The sequence below is a fragment of the Galendromus occidentalis genome, unplaced genomic scaffold, assembly GCF_000255335.2.
Source record: "Galendromus occidentalis unplaced genomic scaffold, Mocc_1.1 scf7180000075612, whole genome shotgun sequence".
In the NCBI taxonomy this organism is placed as follows: domain Eukaryota; kingdom Metazoa; phylum Arthropoda; class Arachnida; order Mesostigmata; family Phytoseiidae; genus Galendromus; species Galendromus occidentalis.
In genome coordinates, this window is record NW_003803602.1 from 935,816 (window position 1) to 953,091 (window position 17,276).

Consider the following 17,276-nt stretch of genomic DNA (forward strand, 5'->3'; position numbering starts at 1 on the left):
TGTGTGTGTGAGGGTTTTTAGAGAACGCGGCGTTCCACTGATTCTCTAATTGCCCCGTTCACTCGTGTTAAAGTTGGCACTGCGAGCTCTATTCCACAGCAGTAGTAGGCTGCTCCGTATTCCCAGATCCGGGCGACAATTCACCGGCTCTCAAAAAATGGGTGAGCTCACTCAGGTTGTTTACTTGACCGTAGTGCTTTGGGATCTTAGTTCGAGGAAGAGGAGAAGTTGATGCTGGAGTGGAGTTAGCTCCCCTATTTTTTACGGAGTGGAGGCTGCTCCATACGCCAAGGGAATAGTCAAGTTCGATGAGTCGACAAGTAGTAAGGCTATTTTTTTGTCTGACAAGTTCGTCTGTTGACCTTCCTTTCGCTCCGGTGCGGAGGGTACGGTCCGGTGAGGCTCCAAAGTATCGAAGTTGTGTTATGCAGGCAGAGACCGTAATCAGAGCCGCTTTCGGTCTTCTTGCTTTCGCTCATCCACGAGTGCTCGACAGACGACGAGCTCTTACAATTCGACACTCTCGCTGAGTCGCGTCGCACGCGTTCGTGCGACAACCACGCGATGCGCTTTCACAGATCACGGAGTTTTCGACGAACTTCCCTGTATGTGGTGCTCCTGATGCTTATTCTGTTGGTGGTGGTGAATTTTCTACAAAAAGAGGCAGCCAATGGCTGCGGGGCCACCGAGGACGCTCACCCGTGTCTCGAGAAGCTCTTTCCGCTGGTTTTGAAGTCTCTCCAGTCGCTCGATATCTCACACTACCTCTGTTTCTACTCTCTCTGGGGAGCACTGAAAATCGGAGAGCCTCTCCCGTGGACCAACCGGATAGAACTCTGTATCCAGAACGAGGAATTGCTGGAGAAGGCCGACGAAGGCGCCGTCGTGAAGGCGTTTCGCAGGCACGGGTTGGAGGTGCGCTACGATTCCCCTAACGGGCTGTACTATGCGTGGCACGATGCCGATGTCCGCTGTCAAGTCTACTTGTACGTGTTCGAAAGCCAAGAGGGGTCCGCGTGGCGGGTCGGCTGGAAACATCGACTCAAGAGCTCGAAAGTCTGTGATGGGGGAACCTGTTTTCCCGCCCGTCTCATCAAGCCCCCGCTCAAGCAGCTTGATTTCATGGGCGTGCGTGTGAATGCGCCCCACGAAGAATTCGAAATCCAAAAGTATCTCTATCCGGACTCATGGTGGAAGGATGTCCGAGCACCCAACTGCTGACGCCGTATAACCGCAACGAAGCATCCGAGCGTTTCCCCCGCTCGCCTGCCACGATACAAGAAGCTTCCGATGTACAAGGATCAATTTAGAGAGAGATTCCATGCAAAGTCAATGTCAAGAGATGAAAAAAACTATGAGCCGCTGATGTTTGTACAGATTGATATTGCGACCTTGGGATCTCCCCAGCTTGGTTGAAACTGTAAATAACTTGGTGCAGTGATGTTTCGTATCTCTTTCTGACTCGATTTCGCACAGCTTTCCGTGCATCAAAACCGTCTGTACACTGTACATACTGTTGGAACACTAATTGTTAATGAATAAATTGAATGGTTTTGACGTTCATCTCTATGACCGACTCCATGGGAGGGATCCAGCTGACTGTCGCCTAACTATGCAACTTTGCCGAATTTCCTTGCGGATCCCCGCTCCTGAACATCGTCTTTCAATTTGGAGCCAGGAACCTCTAGGACGGAAATTCTCCAAATCTTCGGCGAGACTCCCGGAACGCGTTCCGAAATTCGCTCCCGGCTTTCCAAAAATTCCCCTGAGGGGGACTTACGAATTCCGAACCCTGAAATACTAATTATGAACCTCATCATTTTGATTCAGTCGATCCGAATAATTGAAAAGCTCAGTATCTCTTCCCCGATTGCAGTGCCAAAGAAAATCGGAACTCACAATGGTACGTTCCATTGCGACGAGGCTCTGGCCTGCGCATTGCTGAAACTGCTCCCTGAATATTCTACCGCAGAAATCCTAAGGTTAGTCCCGAATCAAGATTTGAGATGGAGCTGGTCTGCAATCAGCCCCGCTCGCGGCTTCTGACTATCCGTACCCCTCATATTGAAGTAAAGTTCAGTTATCACTGCTTCCTGCCCCCTTAAGGAACTTTGGTCTCCATATTGTCGAAGACGTCCTGGAAGCTCCGCCGGGCGGAGGTCGTCTCAGGTCTCACTCATCACTGGGCTCTCGGTGTTGCTCATCGCTTCGGAGATGCATCCTTACAGGATCCTTTGGGGGTTATTCAATCTCGCTTGATTCTCTTCCAGAACGCGCGACCCGGCCTTATTGGAAACCTGCGATGTCGTTGTCGATGTCGGCGCGGTCTACGATGCGTCAAAGTTCCGATTCGACCATCACCAAAAGACTTTCCAGGTGAGTGGAGTGATCTCTCCAGCAGAGAATATATCCCTACATTCCTCATTCGGCGCTCACTCAGTCAATAGATTGTAGTTCCCAGCGGATGGAGAATCGTTCTTAAGGATGATTCGTCTCTCAGGAAACGATGCATTCGCTCCGAGCGGATTTTCCATGGGAAATCAAACTCAGCTCTGCGGGGCTCATATATTTCCATTATGGAGAGAAAATCCTGGCCGATCTCATGAAGCGACCCGCTGAACATAGAGATACTCAAACGGTTTACCGCAAAATCTATGAAGAGTTCATCATAGAGATCGACGCTATCGATAACGGAGTCAACATGTGTGATGGAGACACCCGGTAAATTGCTCGCAATGAAAATTCTGATTCAAGTTTTCTGGCTTTGAAATAGAAATTCCGCAAGACTGACTCGCGTCCCGGATTACGTTGCATTGAAGGTATCGCATCAACACGGGTCTTAGCTCTCGTGTGGGAGGCCTCAACCCGAAATGGAACGAGGAGCAGACACCGGCGGCCGCCGATCGACAGTTCCAACTTGCCATGAAATTGGCCGAGACCGAATTCCTGGATAAGGTGAATTACTACAGCAACGCCTGGTTGCCGGCGAAGGAGCTTGTGCGAGAAGCGATCAACAAACGATATGAAGTGAGTTTGAACCGCACATGGATCGGGTCCCGGGAGATGATTCGAGACGAGTCTTGCCTCAACCATAGCCTCGTCAGTACGTGGATCAAAGCGGAGTTCATCTCGCAGGTCGACAAGAGCGGAAGAATCATCGAACTGCCACAGACTGGTTGCCCGTGGAAAGATCACTTGTTCGACATCGAGGAGGAGCTCGGTATCCAAGGAGAGTTGATATACGTGATCCACACGGACACGAAGTCTTATCGAGTCCAATGTGTCCCACTCAAGCTCGGAGCCTTCGACAATCGGTGAGTTCAGGAGCCTCAGTGACTCGGTATGACATTTCATCGTCTCACCCCTCAGGGAGTCCGCTCCAGTACTTGTTCCAATGTGATCCCAATCCTCCATGCTTCTTGCAGTCATTCGCTACCTTGGAGAGGCCTCAGGGACGATGAACTCTGCCGTGAGTCGGGGATCCCAGGATGTATATTTGTTCATGCGTCTGGTTTCATCGGTGGCAACCAGACACGAGACGGTGCACTGGAGATGGCAAGAGCTGCGTTGAAAACCTATTCTCCGGACAACGTCAGCGAGAAATAAAGTCGACTTCACCCCTTGAATTCTCTTTGCTCCATGACATGCCAAATCGGATTCCGATGAGGTAGTTTCCATAGGCTTGCGGAGGGATTGCCCGGTCACCTCGTCCCTATCTGACGCCTCCATTTTCCTACGATCGGGTACAGGGAGTGTTGGGTACGACAAGTACACTGCAGAGAATCGCTCATCGGGTACCGAGGGAAATATGACGCGCCAATATGAAAAGGCTATCGTCACCTTGACCAACCCCTTGCGGTTTATAGCGTCTAGGATAGGATTGTTCCCGATCTCCAGATCGAGCTCATGGGCAGCCCCGTTATTTCAGCCGATACTTCAGCATGATCTAAGATCCGTCTCTACGTGTTCCCATCGTTCGACTTAGCGAAACCCTGCTCCATGCTGTCGACGATCAAACTGAGACGCGCCTCGAATGCTCTCCGTATATACGCCTCCATAGCGTTGCAATGAGTGAGGTCTCAAGTCTTTCCGTTTTACCCGGGGCTGGGATGGCTAATTACAAGCAATTCTGAAGAGGTTTTCCATCAGCTTGATCTAGACGTGGAAGAGCGATAATTCCATTTGCGAAGCTTGCACACCCTGAGCCATGAAGGGTACATCATTGATGACCTGAATAACCTCACCGTACATATTCGATAGTGATAATCTCGAAGTCCTTTGAGAAAGTGAATCCTCTCACCCTTGTAGAGATCAGACTTCCAACGAAAAAACATGTGTTGGATCTCCCCTACTGAAAATGCATGTTTCGAGACCTCGTTGCAAGAAATGCATATTCCGACAACTCATGATGGGTCAACGCTTCAAAGAAGTCTGCGACCTTTTGCGGCTGAGTGAGACTGCCCGATAGTGGCACCGGAGGACGGAGGAGTCCCGCTTGGGCAGAGCCTCGACGTTTTCGAATAAATTTTCAAAATCCGTATGATCCGTATGAGTGCGACAGGAGTGAGAATTCCGATTCGAGTGTCGATCTGCTCTTTTCATTGTTAGTCCGAGTCCTGACCGCGGCCGTCACTGAATATTCAAATAGTAGCGCCTCGACCTCGGCGGTAGGCCGCACGATCCTAGTTCGAACTCCTTGTTCTGGAACCGTTCGGGGGCGGAAGGGATTTCTGACCGCCACAGGACAACTGTAGCGACGTCCGCCGAGAGCAACAGACGTCTCGGAAACGGAAAGAGTCCTGATGCGCGGACGCGGATATTGAAGCTGATCTCGATCGCTACGGGAGCATGTCGAAAACATGAAGCCGGCCAAGAAAGTCTTCGAGAAATTATCCCTGTTCAAAGGTCATATCCCATGAGACCTAGAAAATTTTCTCCAGTTGTCCTCATTCGACATCTCAAATGATTTACGAGGCTTATTTCCTATATGGTCGACAGCAAGGCGAGTCCCGGCGTCGGATCTGAGGAAATGACGTCCTTAGAATATGTTCCCGCAGCGGGAAATACACAGAGTGAGGAAGTTTAGAATTGAGACTGGATCCATCAAGTGTTCTGATCCGACTTACGTAGTATAGCGTCACTCGGCTTCCAATGACACGGAAGTGAGCTCGATACTCGTGTGTTCTAGGATACCGAGAGGATGTCAGTGGATATCGAAAGCCACAATGGCAGACTCCGTTGGCCCCCTCATGACGAGATGAATGCTGACGGTACCATATACTTCTCGCTCGGGGGAGCTTGAACTATGTAAGGGTTCCGGAATGAGGGCTCGGCACTCCTGTTTCCGTCTGCAATCCACGAAGTGGTGTTTCGCCCTGATCCGGAATAAATTCTTTAGTCTTCTCCCGAGATAATGTGCCGTTCCATCTGGGAGATACACATTGCCTGGCCATCTAATATCCGCCTCGTTTTCCTTCTTCCTCCCACAATGCCGGAGGATATATCCGATATCCTCTATTCACAGAACCACGTGCGCAACTTCTCCATCAGGCGAGGCAGCACCGTCACCGGGCATCCCTTGGGGTACGTCGAAGCTCATAACAGAACTGAGCACAAATGAGCGTAGTAGCGCTCATATGCAGGTAAACAAGGCAGCGGACTTCCATCAGCGCTCTTTCCGTCGCACCGAAGGAATTCCTCGAGAGCAGGAAGCGGAGTCAATGCTCTAGAGATGGATGTGAATAATGACCTGAGAATCGATGTAGGAACCGGTGCTTAGTCGCTCCAAGCAGTGTCGATACGGATATGAATAGACGGCTTGACGTAAAACCGAGGAGCATTGAATGGAGGAGTCCAGTGGCTGCCCAGGCCGTAGGTGCGATTTTCCGGGTTGAACCAGTTCGACTCTGTAGAATGTCGGCATTTTACTACCCGAGCATCTTCGATCAGGAAACGGTCCCGAGGCTGGATCGAGGAATCAAAGTACAAATCTCCCGCATTCGAGACCAGCCGATCCGGAGCCGGCTGCAGGGGTTGTGCGAAAATCGTTCCCGGTACAACTGTCCCGCACCGAGGAGCAACGATTCCCCGCGGTATGGGCGTCTCTCGATAGAAGGTGATTCGAAAGAAAGTGGAGTCTCAGCTTTACAACGTTCAGGTACTCATGTATTCGCAGAAGAGAGGGAAGGATAGTTCGATTTATGGGGTGCGTACCAATTTGCGTGCAAGTCAATTCGCGCGCAGATCCAATTTGCGCACAGATCCAATTTGAGCGCCAATCTGACCTGAGCTCACTGCCGGACTAGCGGAGAATTTTCAAAAATGGTCAGCTGCATGCGAGAGAGCGGCACTGTATCCTGCTTGGGGCTTGGAGCTCCTATTAGCCCAGCCGATTCCTGATTCGGGGCATGAAGAATCGGCACTGAGCATACCTTCAAAGTCATAGGCGCGACTAGAACGATGTGCTGTTCTCCGGTTGTGGTTCGGCTCTAAACCTCAGTTCGAATGCCTCGCGAAACTGAGGTTTAGTCCGCCTCACAGTATCATACTTCCTGGCTATGCTCGCTCCGCTCGCCTGTCGGAGCTCGCCCGGGGGAACCTAACCTAACATAATCATTGAGACCAGCTCGGGGGAGCGCATCTAGTGGTTTTCAGACTTCTGGAGATTCTCCGCTGAGTTGGCGGAGCGCTCAAGTCGGATCTGCGCTCAAGTCGTACTTGCGCTCAAATTGGACGTGCGCGTAAATTGGCCGTCACCGATTTATGGGTGGGCGACCCATCGTCGCTAGACAGAACGCCCCGGAAGCATCTCCCTGTTGTGGCATCGGATACGACCGCATCGACTCCCAGGGCTAGCGAAGCGCCAGTTTCGGAGCTCAAACGGCGGCTCTCGGCGGAGGAATATACGCGGGAACAGCCCGCTCGCGTCGGGTGAGGATCACCCATGGATGGAACTCCCCCGCAAAGGTAAGCGCTCGGATGACATGGACGCCGATGCGGAATTCCGAAGCTGGTCGTTCTTCTCTCTGGTTTCGTCCTCACGTTCGCGCATGAGTCACACCACTTTCACGCAAACTAGGACATAGGGAGGCAGATCACTCTTCAGAAGTCAGAGTCACCCTCAAGCACGACAAGGGTGCTTCATCTTCCTCGGGAGGCGACTCACGCACTAAGGCAAGGACGCTCTCGAACCCGGTGAGCTCCAAAGTCTTCGGAAGCCCGATCTGAACAGCTCATCAATTCCACGATCTGGCCGCCTTGCTGCGACGAACGACTCCACAGATAGATGGGCTCAGGCTATATGCCCGACCGCCTCCCCTTTAGATTCATCTATTTGACCCTCCGAGTGTTTCACAACTTTACACATTAGCCTTCCATGCCAGGCCGCTCAAGCAGATCCTTGGTCTCCTCCTCCCATTTTTCCGGGATTTGTTTGGTTTCAATCACGATCGAAGGGTCCTGACTTTCCTCTTGGAGGCCTGCCTTCGGGAGGAAGTCTCCGTCCGTGTCCTCTTTCACAATCATTCGCTTTTCATTGGAATCGGCTCTTCCTCCGCGAAGTTCTCTGTTGAAAAATTCGCACACAAGCTCAGGTGACGAAATTGGACAGGAGTCGCACTTAGCTCGGGGAAGAGAGCCTGGACCGATGCGAAGATATACAGGAGTGCTATTCGCGTCCGGCTTCTTTCCGTGGACGTCACTCCTCGTCCAAGAAGCAGAATGCCATTGTGTGTTGACGGGAAAGGTTGTACCTACCGGAAGATAACTTAGCATACGATGATGAAAACCGAGAGATTCGGAGCTCAATGACTGAACTACGGACTCACGCGGGGATTCGGGAACCGCCTATGCTCTGCGCATTCCCCAGTCCTCATTATCAGGTCTTCCTGGTGCTTCCCGAAACGGAAACAGAGGTCTGACTCCGAGGATCCTCCCTCCGTCGATGATCTCGCGCTCGGATCGAGTCTGTATGTATTGGAAGTCGGATTCGCGCATGCTCGACGAAAACTCAAATTCTACAGGGGAAGCTTGGACTGAACGGACTCACTTGGGAGGGAAAAAGATGTAAGACCCTTCCTCAACTCTAATCTGAACTCTCCAGCGGGCCGATCTGACTGCTCACTCGGACCTTCCGAATTAGCTCAGCTGGCCTCGAATTGTTCCCATCGTTATGTCGTTTCCAATTTCGAGCGCACGATGATCGCATGCCCGTAAGGAGACAGGCGATGTCATCATCGAGCATGGTTGTCACACTTCCACCGCTATAACCGCCGCTGAGACAAGTTCTTGCGACTCGCGATTTCGAAACTTGAGATATGTCGAGCGACGATACGTCGTTTCCGGAAAAAGATTCGCCGAGTGCCATTTAGCGTCCTCGACGAGATGACTCATACCTACTCGGACGAATCTCTATTCGGGAACGAGTTGCAGTCGGAGGAATTCATCCCCGGCTAACGTTCTTCATGGCTTTTCGTTTCTCCATGCCGAAGGCTTCTGTCACTCCCTTCGGCATGGAGAGGTCCTAGGTCCTGAGCAGAGGTTCCTTGTGTAGGAATTCGTGGCCATATTTTGACTTTTTCCGCCTCCAAAATTTTCCTTCGTCGGAATCACGGATGAGAGTTTTCAAAGTCGCTCGGAACAAATCCGAGCCGGAACATTACACGGGCGGAATAGCTTCCGATCAGCTGAGAACCCAGAACAGAATATTAACAACTCTTTCCGCTCGAGGTAGAGTCGGCCCGAAGGCTGTGTCAGTACTGAGAGAATCCTCGCTCCTTTCTGATATTCGCTAATTGCGGCGTTCTAGACGTTTTTCGACGCGATAGGAGGGCTTAGCTCGGGGACTGGAGGCTAGAGAACGAAAGTCATCTGGAGTCTCGGATTACGAGTCACGAAAACTCGTGCGATCCCTCGTCTGATGCCATCGGAGAGATCCTCCAGGCGAGACTCAGGTCGAAGCTGCTTCCGAACATAGCTCCGTCAGAGGCGTGCTTTTTTCGCTGTGCTTTTTTCCAGGAACTCCCTTCCCGTGGAACTGACAGCAGAATGACAGCGAGGCGCGGGAATCGGTATGATGGATTTTTTTCTCAAAACTCGTTCCCAGATATTCCGGGACGTACTTATGACCTATGACAACATGCGCAGATAGTGGTCCCCGTCTACGACTTCCCTGTGGAGAGAAATACTTGAATGGGAAGTCGCATCTGACTAGCATCAGCATGAAGCTGAGACGTTCACCTGAATTATTTGACGCGTCGGCGTCGGCGTAACGTTCTTTCGAACTGCGGTTCTCGAGAAGTGTAGCGAATCTCACGTCAGGGTATCCTGAGTCTACAAAAAAAGCGCGAATCTCTGCAGATTGATGATGGGGCGTTTTTTTTCGCCCGTTCCACCTTGCTCATGGCTTTGCGGTGAACTCAATCTACGGGTGTCTCCAATGCGAAACTCCCACCAGCTGGCAAGAGTTTTCACTTATGTTGTCTGATGGGAATTCCCGTGAGGGGAAGCTCTGCTAGGTCACTCGGAGTACCGGGAGGAGAACAGAATCCAGACTTCGGAGTGACGAGGACGTCTTCTGCGGTAACACAGAGAAGAGAGTGATCTCCCATGGTTTATTCGATGCTTCAATATCGGGAGAATTAGGATTTTATAATTTTATTCTAGGACTTAGATAATCCCTCTCGGCCTGATCCTGACAGCTCGAAAACTGAACTGACAGCTGCGTTGACCTCTGATGAGAAACTCATTCAAAGTAAGACATCTAGTCTATAGGAGTGCAGTGGAATTCGGGGTCAAATCCAGATGTTCGTGTTGATTGCATTTAGGAAGTTTGCGATAACCGTCGTAGGGTAACTTAAACCCTCAATTCCAGCAATGTCGATTCGAGAGAAAGGTTAAATTCATTACACAAGGCGAGTGTTCGTCAGCAAAGCTGCTCTGCGCCATCCCTGAGATGACGCCTCGTCCGTCGCATACGGGTCGCCCTGATGTCAACAGCGTGGTCTCGATAGAATATCAGGAGGTGGGAGTCTCACTCACTCAGAGAACGCAAACAACCATTAAGAAACAAGCGTCTCTCAGATTAACTCCTCTCTGTACTCTAGGAGAGGGAACTGCTCGGAAAGGGCTCCCCGTTCATGATCGGCGACGGCAAGCAAAGGCAGAATAATTTTCCAGAGAGCTCTCATGTGACAACGATCTCCTGTTCCGTGCGCCGCAAAGCGTTGTTCGAAACGACCGATCGAGAAAGCAAAGCGGCATTGTAACTGCTGACGGCCGACTTATTCGACAGGGTATCAGCTGGTGCCTTTCGGTCGTCGGACGGACCTCTAGACTCTAGAAAAACCCTTGAGCATCAAAAAGCGAATGGCCTCATCGGATGGTTTCACGCATTTCCTCCTCAGTATGGGCAGCCTGGACAACAACAGCAATTCGAAGATTTCGGATACCCTAATGAAAGTTCTGGATTTCTGTCAAGTGCTCCAAAAGAAACATCAGTGCCTGGAAGTAACCGTGAACGAACTCCGTAGAGAGAACACGAATCTACGCACGCAGGTGAGTCGCTCGAAGTCATGCATTTTCGCGAGAGACGTGGACGAATCCGCGAACGCAGGGCTGGCTTAATTCGAGAGCGATTTTCTCTCGAAAATGACGCAAGTCTTACGCGGCGCCAATAAGAGCACAGTGTGAGTACATTGCTGCTGCGGACCGATGGCGTGCAACGATGCGATGCGGCGCGAGCGATTTGTCATCGTAGGACTTCATATCGTTACAGGTTGACAGACTGAGAGCTGATCTAGCACATCGCGTAGAGACGGTTGTAGATCGTAAAACTACAGCGTTGCAGGCGAGGTTACATGATGCGGAGATGAACATCAAGGCGACGCGGGAAGCCGCAGAGCGATTCGTTACACTTGAAGAGGTGAGTCTGTACGGTGAAACTTTCCATGTTTTAAGACAGAATAGGTATTCATTGCAATCGTTGTAGAACCCCGATACCGCAAGATGGCCGGCGCTGGGGAAATGCTTGGCCCAGAATGAAAGACCTTAGCTCTTGCGGCTTTCCCCGGCTATATCGGTCCATGGATCACGATCCTTATCGTCTACGACGGACTCTGGAACAATATTTTGTCTTGACTTATTTAGGCGGTAATCGCTGCACACGGAACACTCGCGACTAGAAATTTCAATTCTAGGATCCGCAACAATGGGCACAATGTTTATCTTAAACGCTTCCAGGTCTCAGCGCTCACAGCGACCCGTGAGCAGGAATTTCAGCAGAGAATCGAGGATAGGATTTCGGGCGAGCTTTCGAGACACGCCACAAACGAACAACTCGATCAGACTCGCTCCGATGTCTCTGCTCTGCGCTCTAACTTCGACAATGTAGCGGACCGCCTTCAGGAATGGTCCGAATATCGACAGTTGCAGGAGGAAACCGAAATCGGCCAAACGGCGCTAGAGACGCGGACGCCACTCGGGAATATCCACCTGTTACATCCATCGAAATCCTCGCCTCTGCAATGGGAGTTGAAGAACTTCAGCCAATTCAAGCGATTGGCGCGTGGAAACACGTGTCGGAGGTATTTTCGACTTTTTCCTCCGTGCAGTCATTCGTTTGACGTGAATATATCCTTTCCGGATCCCGGATCATTGGGCATAATCCTGACTGAGTGAGTCTTCTTGCTCGATCCCGTCTTCGATTCACTCTGTTTCCGCAGGCTGTACTCCAGACCCTTCGGCATCGAAAAAGATGGCACAGTACGCTGCGTACTCAGGCTCCTTGTTGTTATTCTACCGAACGAAGACGTGTACCAGTTCGCTCTGGAAGTTCTCTACGCGACAAAATACCAGAGGAAATTCGATTTCCGGTGAGTGAGATGAATTTTAGGGCGAAGTATCTCGAATAGCCAGAGAGCGCCGGCGCGCCGTCTCCGAACGTCGGGACCGCAAGCATCCCAGACGTGCCGCGGGTCTCATGTTCTAGGAAACTGGATGTTTTGGAATCTGTGACATCTCCAATAACCACAGAGCCACGCGCTTCTAGGCGATTAGGCTTTATCGGCCGCAGACCGTCCGGAATCAGCCGCTGGCGGAGTACATCTCATCTCATGGCTTTCCTGTCCTCCTTCCAGATTTCAAATCCTTTCGCCGACTTCAAAGAAACCGATAGTGAAGACCTTCTCGTCTACCGAAGCTTGCATCCCCCGCTACTGGTTCCCGCAGAATGAGCTGCAACCTTCGGGCTTGGTTAGTTTCGCCTTCGCTGTGACCGAAGATCAGCTGATCAAGGGAGACCTGCTCGTTGATGACCAGTTGCTCATTCAAGTCGGACTCCGTGAGTGACGCTGGACGTCGCCACCTCGCGGGCTCCCGAGGTTGTGAAGGGGATAGCATGTACCTGCGGAGGCTACTTATCAGGAGCGGAACGACGCAACACCTCTATTATTGTTTACGGGACGTGCTTCCGTGTCGTGACGGGATAAAGGAAGAAACGTAGCCGGCAGATCAGGACCTCCCAGGCGGGAGCAAAGTGGTACCTTAATCATAATGTGCTCATCTCGCGCGAGCCGCGGGTCGAACACGGAAGTAGGAGTCAGGTTTGACATATATGCGAATGTATGCAATCATTCATGATCCAGTTGCCGACGCGTGTCTGTTGATGCTGTTTGTGAATTGAATCGGCCACCGCCCCGGCCGACAACGGATGCTGTGCGTTCACAACGGCCATTTAAGGTTTTTTTGTGAACTCAATTTCTAGTTTTGAGGATTTCTTGATCAGGAGGAGAATCAAGTCAAGTGAGATTCGCCCTCGATTAGTTCCTCGCGGGCACATCCGAGCGAGAGAATAAAGGCTAACTTTCAGTCGTGCTGATGATTCCCGTATCTTCCGTCACATAATCAGACGTCTTAGCTTCCAGCAGAATCAGAGTCATTTCGACGAAAAACCGAGCTAGATAGACGAGCTGCGATGAGATCGAAAAAACACTACTTTCTCAATTTTATTCCCTAAGCACCTAGAATTTCAAGCCAAGTCCGCCGTCGACCATGATGTCTTGTCCGGTGATATAGGTCCCTTTCTCGGCTAGGAAAGCGACGAGCGGGGCGATGTCCTGTGGCTGACCGAGTCTGCCCAGGGGGGTTTTCTGTTCGATGGCTGCCGTCTTGAGATGAGCCGTCATGTCCGTCGCGATGATACCTTCAAGTGTCAGGGGGATTCAAAACAGGTAAGACCGATCACTTCTCTCCTTCCTCCAAGAAGGGAAGTTCCTCTGCGTCAGCCTCTCTGGGCTAAGCTTGTGCTGTTCAGCGGAACTCCCGTTTACCCGGACATGAACGTGTCGGTTTTTTCTCGGTTCTCGAATTTTTGGTTCTGTTTTCCGATTCGTCCCGATCTCCAAACTTCTGTCCGGTTCAGCAGGACGTATGTTCAGACTGTTCGCATGAATTATTGCACAAGTTACCGTATTTCCTCTAATAAGGGGGCCTGCCCGTTCATCGTTCAGGTGCTCTAAAGGGGTGGCCATCAATTAGGAGAGCGACTTAATAAGAGCATGCCTGGTACAAAGAGCATGCCCTCCCGTTAGAGAAAATACGGTACGTATGAAAAATTTAATACCAGGACGACGGCAGCCGACTCGTCCGGGAGTCGATATCCGACTCCTGAGCGCGTCTCGGTCTCGATCTCCGGTCCACAAGGCCGGGCGTATGTTCGGAGAACGGGTAGTAGCTCTGGCCGCGTGACGTTCCCGACGCGAACGAATCGGAGCGCGACCGCTCTGCTGTGTTTTTCCCAACCTGTCTCTCTTCAGATTCCACGAGGTGTCATTGATCAAGTAAGTTCCCCCCTCCGAGGACTGCGGAAGAGCTCGGAGAGCCAATGGGTATTGCTCAGAATTTTCCTAAAAGAGGGCTCTTCAGGGAGATTCTCGAGAATTGAGGGTAAACTCAAACTCTTGATCCGTGGATATCTGGCGGACGGTCTGTCGTCCATCTTCGGCTTCGACGTCCACCCGGAAAATGTCTAGTTTTCCCCCGTAGGATACCCGGGTTAATGGGAACTTCGGCGGTAAGTTGACATACGTACCCGGCGAAACCATGTTGACTCGGATATTCCTCGCCGCCACCTCTCTCGCCAAAGATTTAGTGAATCCGACAACACCTGCTTTCGCAGCGCAATAGGCCGTCTGACCGAAATTCCCGTGGAGTCCGATAACGCTTGCTGGAATCGGTAAGGGGATAGGGGATGGATGAAACGACCGAGTGAATTTCGCTCAGAAGAGGCGGCTTCGGCCGAGATTCACAACATCGAACCTACCGATGTTGATGATAGATCCGGAGTTCCGTTTTATCATGTAGCGAACTGTGGCTTTCGAGGCGAACATTGTCCCGAGCAGATTGGTGTTGATAACCGATTGGATTTCTTCGGTGGATGTTTGAACCAGCAGTTTATTCAAGGCGATACCTGGGTACGGAAGGAGGAGTCAGCATGGCACGGTGCTCGGCTGAGTGAGCTGAGGACCCCTTTACTTCGTTCGAGGAGCATTTTCCCTCCTGAATCGCCGAGCCGGAGCCCGGAATTCTTACCGGCACTGTTCACGAGAACCTGTATGGGACCGACGGACGTTTCTAGGTGTTTAATAGTCTCGACGACTTTGGCCTCGTTGCTCACGTCGCATTCGTAGCAATGTAGGTTTGGAGAGTTCTGTGAATTTCGTTTAATGATTGAGACGTGGGCCAGTCAACGAGATAAATTCTGCTGCACTTATCCAAGAAAAACACCCTCGATAGCTTCCCCCTCTCACCAACTCAGCTCCCAGCGATCTGAGATTTTCGGGGTTTCGGCCGATGGCGACTGTGGGCCAACCTTTTCGCAATAACTCCTGAACACATGCCTTTCCGATTCCTCGGGAGCCACCGAAGACCACGGCCACGGTACCGGCCATCTGCAAAAGTCTGTCATTCAGATATTTGTCACAAAGACCGATTAGTGAAAGGCCAGGACATCCCTTCCTCACACAATCCATTCAGGTCACGAATCGGATTCGGGAGACGGACATTCAGAATCGGAGGATTCAAATTATCTACGGACAGGATTCGTCCTTGTCTTGCCTATCCTTGGTATTTCATCCTCAGGAAGAATCACGATCAAGCGCTAGCAAATTTGGTTGCGCCGATGTGATCCGATGAGGACTATCGGGGACCATACCGACCCTTATCCGTGAGTTCCAAACACCAAAGCTCGAAACCAAAAATCACCTCTGATCGTTGATAGATTCTCCGCTCTCTAAGCGCGATGATAATAATCAGCTGTTTGGCGAGAGACTGTTTTGAAAACAGAGCCACTCGTTTCGAAACCGGTGGCGGGAAGACGCCTTGCCTCTGCCCTTGACATGACTGATTCCGAACGGAATCTCTGTGACAGATCAGACTGGTCTGGTTTCAACGTCTCCGTCGAGGGCGAGGTCCGCGACAACGATTTTCAACGGTAGCTGTCCCGGTTCCCACACAGCGTAGACGTCATCAAGAAAATCATCCGCTCTGCCTCGGTCATGGTTCGAGTTGCGAATCGACAGAGCACCGTGGCGTCAGATTCTTTCATCCTCCCCCAGCCTCCTCAAGATCTCATGAATGCCGCTCTCCCCCGCGAAGCTCATATTCGAACCTCTGACAAAAAGCAAGATTCGGCCATCGAGAAGCTCTCCGTTGACTCTGTGAGTTCTCGGAGCGTCGCCGTTGTCGGAGGGGGTTCTACTGTCCACGCTAACTCTCGGGCTTGAAGGTACAAAGAGTACTACATATGATAGAGGATGCATCGTTCTCGCAAGCGAGCTCGGCTTAGATTGAGGGCGTCGGAGGAATTCCGGGGTTCCGGCCGACTTCGACTCGGGAAGACTCTGATCAGGCTCATAGGTGTCTGATCTTGACGGACTGAGGTGGACCCTTCCCTCTCTTACGGCGCGCATTCCTCATTTCGATTGTTTCTCTTCTTTTTTGTACTTATAGAATAATGCGGCAGAGAAGGACGCTCTCAAGACAAAATCAAGCAGATATCTCGAGGCCTTCAACACTCGCTGAGACGGTGCTCTATTCCCTATTGGATATTTGCGTGTCTCCGGCCTGGATGAGACAAATCTTTGAGGGAAAGGATGTCCATGCAGACGGATGGGGATATTCTTTTCATTATAAGTTTCATCCACGGAGGCAAGTTGAACGTTTGTTAGTATGACGATCCACAGACGATGGGTGCGTTTTGGGAGTTCTTTTGTGCTTCACCGCGAGCGCTATTGCTCAATGATTTCGGAGGGGATCAGTCTCAGTGTTTGAATGTTCACAGCCTTTTGACACAACTTCCCCTGCCTTCATGAGAGGTGTGACCATCATCGGAGTCAGCGGATGCTTTTTCGCGGTATTGGGACTGATCTGCTGGATCATATATCTGAAGCTGGGACGGAAATCCACGAGAAAAAATACTCATCCCGGCAGGAAGCGCAAGAGCTGCGCTCGGTGCCACGGAGAATCAGCTGCCGATATCGACATAGATGAGCTGAAGAAAATTGTCGGAGTGCATCTTTGAACGTTCGATGTATCCATTTCTCAATCTCCAATAAATGGCATCTCGAAACTGCGATCCGCCGTCCCGAAGGAGGACTTCGAGATCTCTCCTCTATTTGTGAGATTTTCGTCTTCGTGCCAACGAACTCCATAGACATATGTAGCTCCCAATCCTCACTAGCGAGCCGTCTCGAGACCTGGTATACGGCTGCAATTAAGTCGAGAGTAGTGCAGAGCTTCCGTACTCGATTTGTCTCGCGGAGTTGGTTTTCACTTCGAATCGCGAGGTGGATTTGATTTCTCTGCCCAGACGATCCCGTGTCCCTTAGAAACTTTCCATTGATGGACACGCTCGGACAGTTGATACCTATTTTTCGTCTCATCGGATGAAACGGAAGATTTGGCCATTTCATATTATTATGTGATTCTAGGACAAAGCAGTTCATTGCGCCCGGGGGATGCTGGACCGTCTGAGTTGCGGTCGCCCGTGGAAATCCCCTCACAGAGACCAAGAACCGAATATGGCGATGCTTTGATCGACAAGCGGAGAGCGAGAGCTTCCGGACGAATAGTACCGGGGCAATTCGAAAGGTGGATACGGCTTTCAGATGGTCGAGAGCGTTCGGGTGATTTTTTCCTTCAGCTCCCAACAGAGCAGTAGAGAAAAACGTCCGTGAAAGTTCCCGTGACGAGGAAACCTTGGATCGCTTCGGTATCGGTGA

At 51.2% G+C, this 17,276-nt stretch overlaps 4 protein-coding genes across 4 annotated transcripts; 3 read left to right on the forward strand and 1 right to left on the reverse strand.

Moving 5' to 3' along the window:
* LOC100904443 (UPF0160 protein MYG1, mitochondrial) lies at positions 1-3,606 on the forward strand. Its single transcript, XM_003737777.1, has 7 exons — positions 1-161; positions 1,877-1,982; positions 2,271-2,376; positions 2,501-2,721; positions 2,820-3,027; positions 3,136-3,314; positions 3,426-3,606. The coding sequence occupies exons 1-7, from the start codon at positions 158-160 to the stop codon at positions 3,604-3,606; spliced, it is 1,005 nt and encodes a 334-aa protein (XP_003737825.1). The 5' UTR covers positions 1-157.
* LOC100901141 (uncharacterized) lies at positions 427-1,448 on the forward strand. The gene has a single exon (XM_003737677.2). The coding sequence runs from the start codon at positions 565-567 to the stop codon at positions 1,219-1,221; it is 657 nt and encodes a 218-aa protein (XP_003737725.1). The 5' UTR covers positions 427-564; the 3' UTR covers positions 1,222-1,448.
* Positions 3,607-10,166: 6,560 nt separating the features above from the next.
* LOC100901283 (uncharacterized) lies at positions 10,167-12,871 on the forward strand. The gene is made up of 5 exons (XM_003737678.2): positions 10,167-10,554; positions 10,775-10,921; positions 11,239-11,582; positions 11,721-11,870; positions 12,135-12,871. Exons 1-5 carry the CDS (start codon positions 10,366-10,368, stop codon positions 12,343-12,345), a joined length of 1,041 nt encoding a protein of 346 aa, XP_003737726.1. The 5' UTR covers positions 10,167-10,365; the 3' UTR covers positions 12,346-12,871.
* Positions 12,872-12,979: 108 nt separating this feature from the next.
* LOC100901425 (carbonyl reductase family member 4) lies at positions 12,980-15,297 on the reverse strand. The gene is made up of 6 exons (XM_003737679.2): positions 15,259-15,297; positions 14,805-14,945; positions 14,587-14,704; positions 14,318-14,464; positions 14,087-14,221; positions 12,980-13,198 (listed from the first exon to the last, which is right to left on the reverse strand). Exons 2-6 carry the CDS (start codon positions 14,943-14,945, stop codon positions 13,017-13,019), a joined length of 723 nt encoding a protein of 240 aa, XP_003737727.1. The 5' UTR covers positions 15,259-15,297; the 3' UTR covers positions 12,980-13,016.
* Between the last annotated feature and the right edge of the window lie 1,979 nt (positions 15,298-17,276).

What these genes read in the sequence shown, in the direction of transcription:
- LOC100901141 (XM_003737677.2), top strand. Translation starts at nt 565, where the DNA reads ATGCGCTTTCACAGATCACGGAGTTTTCGACGAACTTCCCTGTATGTG.
- LOC100901425 (XM_003737679.2), bottom strand. Translation starts at nt 14,945, where the DNA reads ATGGCCGGTACCGTGGCCGTGGTCTTCGGTGGCTCCCGAGGAATCGGA. An exon ending in GGTTCTCGTGAACAGTGCCG is followed by an intron (nt 14,465 to 14,586) that starts GTAAGAATTCCG and finishes TTCCGTACCCAG; the next exon opens with GTATCGCCTTGAATAAACTG. An exon ending in AGTCAACATGGTTTCGCCGG is followed by an intron (nt 13,199 to 14,086) that starts GTACGTATGTCA and finishes TGACACTTGAAG; the next exon opens with GTATCATCGCGACGGACATG.
- LOC100904443 (XM_003737777.1), top strand. An exon ending in TCTACCGCAGAAATCCTAAG is followed by an intron (nt 1,983 to 2,270) that starts GTTAGTCCCGAA and finishes ATTCTCTTCCAG; the next exon opens with AACGCGCGACCCGGCCTTAT. An exon ending in CTCGGAGCCTTCGACAATCG is followed by an intron (nt 3,315 to 3,425) that starts GTGAGTTCAGGA and finishes TGCTTCTTGCAG; the next exon opens with TCATTCGCTACCTTGGAGAG.
- LOC100901283 (XM_003737678.2), top strand. Translation starts at nt 10,366, where the DNA reads ATGGCCTCATCGGATGGTTTCACGCATTTCCTCCTCAGTATGGGCAGC. An exon ending in ACACGAATCTACGCACGCAG is followed by an intron (nt 10,555 to 10,774) that starts GTGAGTCGCTCG and finishes ATATCGTTACAG; the next exon opens with GTTGACAGACTGAGAGCTGA. An exon ending in GATTCGTTACACTTGAAGAG is followed by an intron (nt 10,922 to 11,238) that starts GTGAGTCTGTAC and finishes AAACGCTTCCAG; the next exon opens with GTCTCAGCGCTCACAGCGAC.